The sequence below is a fragment of the Grampus griseus genome (genome assembly GCF_964374135.1).
Source record: "Grampus griseus genome assembly, chromosome: 16".
NCBI classification, from domain to species: Eukaryota; Metazoa; Chordata; class Mammalia; order Artiodactyla; family Delphinidae; genus Grampus; species Grampus griseus.
Window position 1 is genome coordinate 68,877,424 of NC_139010.1, and position 14,196 is coordinate 68,891,619.

The following is a 14,196-nucleotide window of genomic DNA, read 5'->3' on the forward strand; positions in this document are numbered from 1 at the left end:
TCCCTTGTCCAGACTCTACCTCCATAGAAATGGAATTCCTGAGACTCAGATCTCAGGAGCCAGGTTTCCCCAGGGCAGAGGTTCTCAACAGGGGAGGCCATGACGTTGCCTCTCCAGGGGATATCTGGCAATGTCTGGAGACGTTTGGGGTTGTTAGAGCTAAAGGGTGCTGCTGGCATCTAGTGGGTGGGGTGGAGGCTAGGGACGATGCTAGGCCTGCTACAAGGCACAAGACAGCCCCTTACACAGAAAGATGATCTCGTCCTAAACATCGATGCTGTTGCCACTGCTGAGAAGCCCTGTTGTAGAGTCCTTTCCTGCTGCCTTCTCCAGGTGGCCACACTGATCTGCAAAAGCAGGCTCAGTTTCACAGAGCTCATTGGCAAATCCACAGCCACGTCTGTCTTCGGGAAGGGAACCGTGGAGAAATTCCCCATGGGTCTTAAAAAAAAAGAAGACAATGAAAGGTCAGTGCCAACTTGATTTATTCAACTCGTCTCTACCTCAGGCATAGCAGGGGCAACTGAAACACACATGCCATTTGCAAAAAGCAGGCCTTGGTCTCTTCATTCAAACAGCTGCTGACCCATCCGGTTTTCCCACCTCACCAAGATTCTTCAAACCTAGCCTACAGGTAATATAATTCATGAGAGAGCAATATCTTTTTGCTCGGTAGAACAACTGACTCGATCTTTTGTTTTAAACCATGTCACTTCTGATTTAAAAGATGAAGTGTCGCTTCTCCAACGTTACTGTAGTTTTCTCCCGTGTTTGATACAGACAAATCTTGTTATACAGCATCTTGACACTTTACGGACCAAAATGTCACCCCTGCCTGGAGAATGCCTGTTCCTACAATACAGAGAACTAGCTGGCCATGGTTGTTTTATTTCTTGGGCCAACCCATTCGGGGACATTAAAATTCCATAAGAGTAGGGGAGAGAAAAGTGTCAAGTCAAATCTGAATTGTGGGTGATGGCGGGGGGGGCAAGTAGAAATTGAATTAAGTTTTATGTTCTCATGTAGTTGCTCATTGGTTTATAGCTGAGAGAACAGAAACAGAGATTTTTTTTTTCCCAAGGGATTTCTGGATACTGTGAGCCCAGGACAGCATCCAGGTCCTGGTGTCCCCCTGGCTGTCTGCATGAGTTGGTTTCACTGACTGTGAACCTGACCCTGTAGGAGGCGCTGTGCTCCATCATCGCCCAGGGCCAGGGCCTCTCCCTGAGACACTGGGGCTGTGGGACCTGCCCAGCTGGAGCATATGAGGAGGCCCAGGCCCACATGGAGGTGCAGATAGGGATGCCGTGTTATAAGTGGAACCTGAAGTGGCTGAGCCACACCCACAGTCAAGGGCAAGACCACGTCGAAGGCCCAAAGTCGATCTTTATGAGTTCAGAGAGCAGCAGACAACTTGATTATAGGAGCTGGATCCCCAGCTGGCCTCCTAGCAGAACGACCGGCCCTTCCTCTCCTCCCAGGCCTCTTCCTGTAGCATGAGCTAAGCTAGGGAAAGGCCCTGCCATACCTGATGACTTCCTGATAGCTGTCATAATGAAGAAAAGGAAGAAAGAGGGACCCATCTGAGGATTTCTGTAGGGCATAGACCCAGTAATCCATGCGTCTTTCTCCCCGGGAGTCCACAAACACGGGGCTAGTAATTCCTGGAAAGAGAGGCACTTGCACACAGTAAAGGGAACATAGAGGAGCTTGGAGCTCAAAATGCCAGCCTGCCGAGTCATATCAGAGGAATGCCCTCCCCAGCAGTTGCTGAAAGCCACCCAGGAGTCTTTTGCCCTTTCGGGGAATCTAAGAGGCAGTCAAGAAGGAGAGTGGGAAAAAAAGAAGATAGTTCAGAGGTGGTACCCTGGTGGGGCTCAAGGGCCACTTGGTTCTGTTAGGCCTACGCTGGGGAGGACCATCCAGCATTAAAAAAAAAAAGTTAAGCAGTTTCCAACTAATTTCACATAAAACCCAAGATCTATGCTTCCCAAACAATCAGATATGACCAATGGAGGCCGAATGACATGGCAGCGGTTGGCTGGGGCTGGGGACACTGCCTCCTCCCAGCCGCTACCATCCTACGCCCCCCACGTTCTCCACGCTGCCAGACCCTGGGACACGAGTTTGCAAGCTTTGTTCTCAGCATGGCCCTTCCTTCCCAGTTTTGGTTCGTGCTCAGGCATTGCGCTCAGACCTGGCCCAGGTGCATTCCTTGTTCTTGCTTAGGATGTGCCCTGCCCCCCACACAAAGGACACATCAGAGATCCCAGAGGAGTAAAGTACAGCAGTCCCACACCCCAAACTAGGACCCAAGGTCTGATCTAGGACTTATGATTTGTTCCCACTGGGGACAGGACAAAACATTAACATTCATAAGCTTCTGCTATGTGCCCAGCACTGAGGGCGGTAGTGATTTCACACATCTAGTCCCGGTTGACCCCACAGAGGAGGCACCATCATCCACTCCTAATAAGCAAGCAGGGCTTGGAGGCACAGACCCCTTGGAGTTTCCAGAGCCAGGAAGACACAGGTCTGTTGGGCCCCAAGTGCGTGGTCTTCCCACAGCCCTCGCTGCCTTGCTGTGCCCACTTGCTGGCATCCTGAATGTGGGGCTTGAGCACAGCTCCCTCCCAAGGTCTGCACAGGGAAAGGGCTGCAGCAAATGCAACAACCAGGGTTGAACCAGGAAATAAATTGATCTGACAGAGGGGATTAAACTGAGAGCAGGAAGACAGACTCCTCCCACTTCATCCCCTTTTTTAAAGCAAATGCTTCAGGGTCAGGAAGAAAAGAAGAAAGGGAAGCAAGTTAATATTTCCACTTGGAAAAGGTGTGGATGGGGTCATTGTAAACTGAATCTAGGAATGCCCCAAAGAGCAGGACTTGGCTGTCCTTTTGAAAATTTAGGATGAAGTTTAAGTCTTAATTTATTAAGGGAATGATAAGCCAAAGGAAAGATAACTAGTTGCCATTTAATGAGCACATACTACGTGCCAAGCACTTCATATATTGGATTAGCCAAACATTCATTTGCTTTTTTCCATAAGATGACTCTAGTAGCACTTAGTTGTCTTTAACTTCATTCGAAACAATTTTGTTAGATTGTATGTGACAGCTGTCATATCAGTGTTCATTTAGAAAAAGACATCAAAATTCGTGAATTTTTGTGTAGCCATTTGCATATTGAAGATGGAAAAAAAAGCAACATTTTTGGCATATTATGTTTTATTATTTCAAGAAAGATAAAAACGCAACTGAAACTTAAAAAAAAAGATTTGTGCAGTGTATGGAGAAGGAGCTGTGACTGATCGAACGTGTCAAGAGTGGTTTGTAAAGTTTTGTGCTGGAGGGACTTCCCTGGTGGTGCAGTGGTTAAGAATCCACCTGCCAATGCAGGGGACATGGATTCCATCCCTGGTCCGGGAAGATCCCACATGCTGTGGAGCAACTAAGCCCACACGCCACAACTACTGAGCCTGCGCTCTAGAGCCTGTGAGCCAAAACTACTGAGCCCATGAGCCACAACTACTGAAGCCCGCACGCCTAGAGCCCATGCTCCGCAACAAGAGAAGCCACCGCAATGAGAAGCCCGCGCACCGAAACAAAGAGTAGCCCCTGCTTTCCGCAACTAGAGAAAGCCTGCGTGCAGCAACGAAGACCCAACACAGTCCAAAATAAATAAATAAATACATATATTTAAAAAAAAATAAGTTTCGTGCTGGAGCTTTCTCTCTGGACGATGGTCCACGGTCGGGTAGACCAGCTGAAGTTGATAGAGATCAAATCGAGACGTTAAGTCAATGTTATACCACGCGGGAAAGAGCCAACATACTCAGAATATCCCAATCAAGCATTGAAAATCATTTGCACCAGCTTGGTTATGTTCATCACTTTGATGTTTGGGTTCCACATAAGTTAAGTGAAAAAAACTTCTTGACCTTATTTCTGCATGCAATTCTCTACTTAAACGTAAAGAAAATGTTCGGTTTTTAAAACAAATTGTGATGGGCGATGAAAAGTGGATACTGTACAGTAATGTGGAACGGAAGAGATCGTGGGGCAAGTGAAATAAACCACCACCAATCACACCAAAGGCCGGTCTTCATCCAAAGAAGGTGATGTTGTGTGTATGGTGGGATTGGAAGGGAGTCCATTATTATGAGCTCCTTCTGGAAAACCAAACGATTAATTCCAACAAGTACCACTCCCAATTAGACCAGCTGAAAGCGGCACTCGACGAAAAGTGTCCAGAATTAGTCAACAGAAAACACATACTCTTCCATCGAGATAACACAAGACCACTTCTTTATTTGATGACCAGGCAAAAGCTGTGACAGCTTGCCTGGGAGGTTCTGATTCATCCGCTGTGTTCACCAGACGTTGCCCCTTCAGATTTCCATTTATTTCGGTCTTACAAAATTCTCTTAATGGTAAAAATTTCAATTCCCTGGAAGACTGTGAGAGCACCTGGAACAGTTCTTTGCTGAAAAAGATTAAAAGTTTTGGGAAGATGGAACTATGAAGTTGCCTGAAAAATGGTAGAAGGTAGTGGAACAAAAGAGTGAATACGTTGTTCAGTAAAGTTCTTGGTGAAAATGAAAAATGTGTCATTTATTTTTACTTAAAAACCAAAGGCACATTTTGGCCAACCCAATATTTTAATTACTCCTTGGTGTTACACAACAGTAAAGAACATGAGCTCTGGAGATAAAAACAGGCCTTATTTTGAATTCGGGCTCCACCATCTCGTAACTTTATGACCACGGGCAAGTAAGTAAATTTTCTACCCTGGGGTTACTCACCTGTGTAGTATATTATGGATAGTAATAGCACTGCCTCATCGGTGGTGTGAGGATTAAATGAAATAGTGCACAGAAGCTCTTGGCACCCAGCTTGATATAAGGTAAGCCCTCAATAGATGCTGGTTATTATTATTAGATGTGGCAATATGTATTATCTCTGTCTCACAAAATAAAAAGCTGGAGTAGACCAAGATGACAGCCGTTGGCCAGCTCCCAGGGTGATTTCAAAACAGTTCACTTCCAAGCCTATCCTCACACCTGCAAGGAAAGTAAAATAGGATTGGCCCCATCCTCAGAGGCTGATGGTCATGATTCAGACAGGCACCGCATCAGAGAGGATGCAGGTTGTGGAGGATCATGGGAGTGATACCAGGAGGAGGGTCCCACCCTCTTGAGTTTTATTCTTGATGGGTTCGGTTTGAAAGGAGCTGTGGGAGAGACTTTTCAGGGGCGGGAAGAGACCCCAGAGGCCCCCCACCTGGTCTGGGCAGCCTTCTGGACAGAGCAGAAAGAGCAGACGGTGGCCGCTGGGAGCGTTAACCTCAACAACACTTCCCAGAGGCCGGAATCTCCGTGAGAAAGCGGAATTCTGTAATCACACGCCCAACAACGCCAAGCCCCACGGACTCAGCTGGCCTGAGTTCGGCAAACCTACCACAGTCAAGACACTTACCCGGCAAAGCAGTCTGACTGGAGCCTTTCAGAGTGATGACGAGCTGCCGCCCATCCCAGAAATCCCTTCTGGCCGTTATCATCTCCTTCACGGCCTCAGCATACAGCAGGACTGCATCGTGAAAGTAAGCAGGGTAACGGCTCACCTTGGATGAGGGAAGCAAAGGCCGGGTAGAAAAAGGCCCATGGTGGTACTGAACTCTCTTAGCTTTTACTTGTCTGTGAAGCTCTTGATTTCTCTGTCAATAAAAATTAATTAATTTCTAAAAAGATTTAAAAAAAAAAAAAGCCCATGGCCTGCTACATCACAGTCCGGGCTCAGTTAGAAGCAAGCTTTCTCCATCCTCTTAACAGTGTAACATAGCACACGTTCTCCGTTATTCCACAGAGAAAGGAGGACCCTCCACGTATCCTGGCCTGTGCTGGTATACCTAGGTATCACAGCTTCACTTTTCCTCTTTAGGCCTTGTTTTCTCAATTAGATTGCGTGATCTTTTGGGCTGTGAACAGCTTTTTAGGCCATAGGCAGGAGGGAATATGGTTTAATTGAAAGGGTGGATCTTGGAGTCAGGCTGTCCCTGGTACTTACTGTGAGACTTGGGGTAAGTTCCAGAACCTCTCTGAATCTCTCTGAATCTCGGTTCATTCATTTATAAAATGTGGATAAAGCCACTATTGTGATGAGTATAAGGATAGTTAAATGAGGCAGAATAGGTATAGTATCTATTGTACTAACTGGCACATAGTAGGTCTTCAATACTTCATTTAGTCAACAAAAATGCATGTGCCTACTAGGCGCTAGGCACTGTTCTCCCCATAGAACCAGGTACAGAGCTGACACTTAGATGACTCCCCAAATATTCATTGATCCACCATCTTTCCTTGTGTGTTGGGATCCACAATCAGCTGCCTCATTCCTAATGGAACCCTTGTCATCAGTAGCTTCTCATCGCCTTCAGGCTCAGCTTGGCCCCGCTCTGGCAGGAGCTCCAGATCTGGCCAATGGTCTAGTTAATCAGACATTTTGCCCCATCATCCCACACATACTGGAACTACCACTGGCTGATAGGCTCTCTCCCGGCTGCCTTCTCAGAACATCTGCTTGCCTTGACCTGCCCTAGCTCCACATCTCTGACTACTCCATTCTGGTTCCTGGTCGTGGCATCCTGCTGGGAAAGGAGACTGTCATGGTCTGAGCACGCACTGGTATCTGTTCTGCTACTTCCATGTACTATGTCATTAGATACTCAAAACCACAGTCTGGAAGGCAGATGTCATAATCAGTCCCATTTTTGGGTGAAGAGACTGAGGTGTAGGGAGGTTAAACAATTCATCTCAAAGCCCCGTAGGTAGTAAATAGCAGAATTAGGATGGAAGCCCAGGACTCTGACTCCAAAGGCCAACCGATCACTCATCTAGTAACCTCTGTCCTCCGTGTGGACCTGGGGTGCAGATTTCACAAGATCTCATCGGGCCACTGTTTATTTGGGGCTGTGGAAGATGAAGAAGTACGTGTGTGTGTGTGTGTGTGTGTGTGTGTGTGCGCGCATGTGTGTGTCTGTGTCTGTGTTAGGAGCCTGGGGAGTGGCCAAACACAGATATTCTCAAGGAAGGGAGGAGGGACCTGTGTAGGAAGACGCCCATCAGACCTGCTCCAGCATGTGGAGGGGGCCGTGGAAGGGCGGCCCCCGCAGCCTTCGGAGGACCAGCTCTCGGAAGCCTTCATCTCCAGGGCCTTCTCGCGAGGAGCTGAGGGCTATGAGAATCACTGACTTGTAGACTAAGGGAAAGTGCATCACCTTCTGATTTGTCAATACCTCCTTCCAAAAACTGTCCTGAAAAATAATGAAATAAATGTAGCCATTCTGTAGGAAATACCCTAAGCAATAGTCAACATCAACTTTATTTATTTATTTATTTTTGGCTGCGTTGGGTCTTCATTGCCACGTGCCGGCTTTCTCTAGTTGCCATGAGTGGGGGCTACTCTTCGTTGCTGTGCACGGGCTTCTCATTGCGTTGGCTTCCCTCGTTGCGGAGCACGGGCTCTAGGCCCGCGGGCTTCAGTAGTTGTGGCGCCTGGGCTTAGTTGTTCCGCGGCATGTGGGATCTTCCTGGACCAGTGATCGAACCCATGACCCCAGCAATGGCAGGCAGATTCTTAACCACTGTGCCACCAGGGAAGTCCTCAACATCAAATGTGAATTTTTATTCTAATCCTTGGAAACACAATGGCCCTGGAAGACTTGCCATGTAAAGTTTATGTTTTCTAGTTAGCTTCAAAGCAGTGGGAAGGAAGCCAAAAAAATCAATCAATAAATAAGAAAAGATTACTTGGGGCATCGAGCAACTAATATGCAGAAAGCTTACCTTTTAACAATGGGCAGCAAAAACTTGAAAAACTTACAACTGTCGATTCTCAAATTTCTGCTTGTGGCTTAAGTCGTTTGTTATTATCATTATTACCTACATTATTATTATTATTATTATGAAAGTAACATCCACTCATTGTGTGTATATATGTGAAAGACGGTAAGATCTTCCCCAGTTTCCCTACGGCTCCCTCTTGTCTCCTCTGAGAGGCATCCGAATGTTCTAGACGTGTACAGAGGTGTGTGTGAGCATATGTGCATTTTACATAAATAGTATCATGCTATAATGGTATTCTGCAACTTGATTTTTGCCAACTTCAGCCTATATTGGGAACACTTTTAGGGAATGGATTTATGCTATTCTTTTTTTAAAGCAGCATGAATTCACTTTCATGGATGTCATGTGGTCTATTTTTAGTCCTATATTCTGTCTGCATTTCCAGCCAATTGGAATTTGATTATCAAGGTTTGGGGAGAACGTGACGAGGGGGTTGGCAGGGCTTCCCCGCTGATCCTGAGACCTGGTGCATCCTCTCCCCTTCTCGTCTGTCTGCAGGCAGAGGTGAGAGGACAAGTAAAGAGAAAGGGGGTGTATGGCAATGCAAAGGGAAGGTAGGAGGAGGTTCTGGAAAGCTTGGCTTACGATTAGAATTCCAACTGGCTGCCCAACGAAACCTGAGACACTTTTGGCAATCTGAAATACTTAATGATAAAAAGATAAAAGAAACCTGGAGCATTATTATGCATCTTCCTGTACTCCGTTTCACCCCATTTCAACTTCTTATGATCATATAAAACAAGCTCATTTTAGAAAGAGAAAACTGCTGGAAAAATTACACAGTGTGTCCATAGCTAAATATCAATACAAGGGGCAATATTATTTTAGAAGCCTGTTGGTGTTGTGTGGTGGTTAAACGTACAAACACTGAGGCCAGCCTACCTGGTTTGACTACTAGGTCTCCCTCATACTAGTCGTGTGGCCTTGGTTAAGTTATTTCACCTCTCAGGACCTCGGTTTTCTCATCTGTAAAATGAGGAAAATGAAAGTATCTCCCCTTAGGGTGGTGTGAGCTGAAATGAGTGTTAGTTTATCAAGCGCTCACAGTGGGGCCTGGCACTCAGTACACACTCCACAAGGCAGAGCTGTTGGGGTCAAGGACTCAGTCCCAGAGTCCAAAAGACCAGCTTAAGAGGTCCAAGATCTTGGATAAGTTACCCTATTTCTCTAAGCCTCAATTTTTTCATCTGCGAGTTGGAATGCTAATAATCTGTACCTTATAAGGCTGTTGGAAATATTGAATGCAATGATGCATGTAAACCACGCATGGACTCTCTATCTGCCTCACGGGGCTGTTGGGAAAATCTAGCGCACCGATGCAGGTATAATGTATAACTCGGTACTCACGGGAGGTACGTGGTACATGTCAGCCATCCCTATCGTTACCAAAGGAACCAAACCACCTACAGATTGCCTCATTAGACCAGAGTGTTGGTTTCTCCAGGCCATTGTTGGGGCTCAAACACAGGTGGCCATGGAAGAAAAGAAAGTGAGAGCCACCGAGTTTGAGAGCCTCTGGGGAGGTCTCAGCCTCCCGGGAGGAATGATGGTTTTTCCTCAGCTGGTGTTTGCTGATGTAGACTACAGAGGACCAGGCTCCAGAACCAGCAGCCTGGTTCAAGGCCCGGGCCCCCGTCCCAGGAACTGTGCAAACGGACTCTGGGTAGGTTCTTTCAATTCAGTCTCAGTCTCTTGATCTTAAGTTGAGGACACAAGAGTAGCTGCCTCCTAGGGTTGAGTGTTCAGTGAGCTAATGCATCTGGTGCATAGCAAGTGCTGCATGCTTGTTACCTCTTCCTGCGGGAGCCGTTGCCTCTTATCAGCACCCACCTCCAGCTGCTGCAAAATGATAAAGACGAATTCTCCTGTGTGGAGTCCCAGGTTCTCTGCAGCCAGCAGGATAAGTTTTGCACCTTCTGAGCTGCAGATTAAGATAAGAACTGTAAGAGAAGACAGTCAGCCAGTTGCACATGTGTACACACACACACACACACACACACACACACAGATACACACGTTTTAAAGTCTAGCCTAAAACCACTAGAAATGAGACATGAACTTTGTCTTTTCTTGAGCATGCTTTAGGAAATAGGAAGGTCTAAACTGTTCCCAGAGCGTGTCCTCCTTTAACCATGCCGGTAGCATACAAACTGGCAGCTTTCGTCTTGCGGAACTAAAGTCTTCGCTGCAGCTCTCCCCCAAAGCACAAATCGAAAAAGTTTGAGACCACTTCTGTGCTCTAGTTTCTTCGTTTAACTGACTCAGAGCAATAGATCTGGCTTGTGACTCATCATCAGGTAGGTTGCGTTGACGGAGGACCTAGAACCAGGAGCACTGAGACTGTCTGAGATGGGATGGGGGGAAAAGGAGTAGGCCATGGTATTTTTCTTCCATCCAAACACATCAGCATGCTTTTTGAGGGAACAAAAATGAAATACTGATTTATTGTTATGTATTTATTTTTTAATTGGAGCATGCTTTTTTTTTTGCTTCAGAATTTTTCTTTTTAATTGAGGTATGATAGATTTACAGTGTTGTGTTAGTTTCAGGTGTACAGCAAAGTGATTCAGATATAGATATACATATATATATATATATACACACACACACATATATATTCTTTTTCAGATTCTTTTCCCTTATAGGTTGTTAAAAATACTGAGTATAGTTCCCTGTGCTATACAATAGGTCCTTGTTGGTTATCTATTTTATTTATTTATTTTTAATAAATTTATTTATTTAATTTTGGCTGCGCTGGGTCTTCGTTGCTGCTCTGGGGCTTTTCTCTAGTTGCGGTGAGCGGGGGCTACTCTTCGTTGTGGTGCGCGGGCTTCTCATTGCGGTGGCTTCTCTTGTTGTGGAGCAGGGGCTCTAGGCACGCGGGCTTCAGTAGTTGTGGCGCACTTGGGCTCAGTAGTTTTGGCTCACAGACTCTAGAGCGCAGGCTCAGTAGTTGTGGTGCATGGGCTTAGTTGCTCCGTGGCATGTGGCATCTTCCCAGACCAGGGCTTGAACCTGTGTCCCCTGCATTGGCAGGTGGGTTCTTAACTGCTGCGCCACCAGGGAAGTCCTTAGTGACTTATTTTTTGAATGAGATAAATTTTAATCTATTTACCTGAGCTCGAGCTAGGTGCCAGGCAATGTGCTAAGCATAGGATACAACAGTGAGCAAAAGAGAAGGTCCTTGTTCTCAGGGAGCTGACATTAAGACAGACAATATACAAGTGAAGAGATTAGAGAGATCGTTCAAGATTCTGATGAATGAAAGGGGAAAAGAATGCTGTGATACTAATGTGGGGAGGGGGAATCGCTCCATGTCAAGTAGTTGGGAAAGGCCCCTCACAGGAGATGGGATGGGCTCTGGGCTGAGTCTGGAAGGATGAGAGCAAGCTACCTATGGAAAGAACACTGTGTGGGATGAGGTGGGATTGCAGTGGAACTCCAAGCCAAGGGATACCAAGTCCCAAAGTCCCAAAGCCAGAAGGAGCTTGGTTTATTGGAAGAAGAGAAAGGAGTCCGCTACTAATTCCTGCTAGAAAGTAGAGGCTTAGAGGCACCACAACAACAATATTCACTATGGCGTGTTGATCAGTTACTATGTCCAGCACTTTACAGGCATGATCTTATTTAATCCTCACCATTCTATGAGGTAGGTAAGATGATTGTCTTTGTTTTACAGATAAGGTACCTGAGGCACAGAGAGGTTAAGCTACTTGCTCAAGAACACACAGCTAGAAAGTGTCAGAGGCGGGTTTCAAACCTAGGGATGTCTGTCTCCAGAGCCCATTCTCTGAACGAACATCCAAGTCCAAGACCCAGCCCACCTAGCAGGTGCTTCCAGAAATTACTCTGTACATCATGACACTATAGCATCGAAGATTTCACTCTAGACAAAAAAAAAGTTTTTGTTGGTTGGTAATGCTTTTATGTATCCTTAATTTTATACTCTGTTTTCATCTGCTTTTTACCTTCATAGAAAAATGAAAAATTCTTAGGTTTTTTTTCAATCATTTTTTTCTATTTGCCCCTCTAAACATAAGCAACAGAAGATTCTTTCCTACTTAGCCCTGGAAATCAATGACAGGCTTCTAAGATGCTCTTGAAGGAAGGCTGGATTGTTGTTGGTGTATTTCATGCTGGCGGTGATGGGGAAACGGGATTTGAGTTCATTCCCTACAACCCTCCACAACTCATCCACTCCCTCGCAGGAGGAAGTTCCAGAGTGACCTCCAAACATCCCAGTGTGTTTCCAGCCCAGGTACTGGAGGCTTTTCTGGAGCACATCACCAACTCTGTGCATGCGTGGCACAAGTTTCACATAGGTGTCATACAAGAAGTTGTTCTCCAGTTTTGCTGTTTGTCCAACAGAGTCAAACATGGGGGAGCCAGCAAACCAATAACCTTGAAAGTAACCAAAGGGATGTCTTTCCATAATTGAGTTTTGCTACACTCCAGCCCCATTGTAAAATATCTGCATAAACTTTGTATTCAGTGAGTCTATGGGTCATACTTCCCCTCGCTTTTGGAATATTGATGATAACATCTTGGATGCAACTTAAGGATGTAAAACCTCAGAGCACACGAGTAACAATAGCCAGCATTTATTTAGTGATTACTATGTGCCAAGCACTCGACTAAGAGCTTACACATATTATCTTAATTCTTACATTTTCTATCAGGTAGGTATTATCATCTCATCTTAGAGATGAAAACATGGGGGCACAGAAATGTATTAATAAGTTCCAAAATTAGCAAATAGTGGAGCAGGCTTGGAATTCAGGTAATGTGGTTACAGAGCACACACTCATAGGTACTACTCGCTTTTTCTTAATTTGTTCCTTATTCATTTTCCACTAGGAGCCTGCTATCTACAGGGAACTTCAGAGACCTTCCTCTTAAAAAGATCTCGTGATCAACTATTACAGGAGTAAAGACGTGTAAAAAAAGCTATAGAGTTAAATATGCCCTTCAATATTTATAGACAATAGATTTAGAGGAGCTTAGAGAAGTAAGAAATTACTTCTGATTTGGGAATTAGAGATGTGAACGATGAGGGTAGAGAGATAAAGGCTCCGTGGCATTTGAGCTTGACTTTGAAGAATGGGTAGGCTTTGTTAATCAAATGGGGAATGTGTCAAATGAGGAATTCTAGGAGACACTAAGATTCAAATTCAAATGTAATCTTAACTCTGTAGCACCCACTAATGATAGTTCTGCGGTATTTTTGAACGTGAGAACTGTGCTGCCTCATCTATTCAGCCTTTGCATCTATACCTCTGAGAGCACAAGATACCCAAGGACATCAACAAAGCTAATCTCATTAGCTAAACAAACACAAATCATTCACATCTCTCATTTCTTGCCTTAGCTTATGGCAATCTGTCATACTTCATCCTTTCCTTCTTTCTTTCCCATCACTGAATAATTTATTATACATGCCAAAGGGAAACCTACACAAACAGATGTTATTTTTCTATTTAAAGCCAAGCATTCAATTTCTTCTTCATTTTTCTGAGCCACGTGGCTGGCAATGTTGGAGTGAATGATGAGTCCATATCTGACAGCACCAAGGCCAAACAATCAACAAGTTTGTTAGTCAACATCAAGTTAGTGAGTGAACTAACAGCAATTGATTTGAGAGGCTTTCTTTAAAGAGAGTATTCATTGTTCTAATTGCATGGTCTAATTACATCTCAAAGAAATGGTACACAAGACTTACACAGTTATTATTTATAAGAATGTCATCCAAGTCCAGAGATTATTCAAGTCTATGCCGTCATCTTTAAGACCACCCTTTCCAATGGAAACTCAGAGTTTCTTAGAAGGCTGTATACTCTACCTCTGCTGCTTCTGGGCATGCTGGTCCAAACAGGGCAGAAATTTCTTCTTTCTGGACCTGGTTGATGAAAAGAGCAAGAGACTCCTTGGTGCTGCAGGTTGAGTTGGTGTAAGTAAACTCCCAGCTGAAATTTCCAAAGTCTGCCAGCTCAGAGTTGATCTTGTCCATGGCAACCTGGAGTCCGGCACCCAGCCTCTGCACATTGAATGGATGGGAGATGTTCCAGGGGGCCTGGAACCCCACAGTGAGTTTAGCAGCCTCAAGCCACGACACCAGGACACTGACAAGGAGCATCAGAACTAAGGTTGGGTGGCCAGCTCGGCATTCAACCCCCAAACAGGGCCCAGATCCGAGTGGGGCCTCAGCACCTGTCCTGGGAGCCATGGATGGAGTCTAACACCTGGATCACTGCAGAACCCTGAGAGGCTTAGCCTCCTGACCACTTGTGCCCAG

The 14,196-nt window shown here is 45.4% G+C and overlaps 1 protein-coding gene across 1 annotated transcript in view; it reads right to left on the reverse strand.

The window, feature by feature from the left end:
* The window catches only part of LOC309834309 (guanylate cyclase 2G-like), a gene marked incomplete at both ends in the record, with an annotated part of 38,495 nt that extends 24,368 nt beyond the window's left edge, over positions 1 to 14,127 (reverse strand). Inside the window, 7 exon segments of the mRNA XM_082672969.1 lie at positions 246 to 441; positions 1,529 to 1,664; positions 5,479 to 5,623; positions 7,127 to 7,312; positions 9,735 to 9,844; positions 10,166 to 10,223; positions 13,744 to 14,127. Of these exon segments, the coding sequence (XP_082529095.1) occupies positions 246 to 441; positions 1,529 to 1,664; positions 5,479 to 5,623; positions 7,127 to 7,312; positions 9,735 to 9,844; positions 10,166 to 10,223; positions 13,744 to 14,127 (1,215 nt within the window).
* Between the last annotated feature and the right edge of the window lie 69 nt (positions 14,128 to 14,196).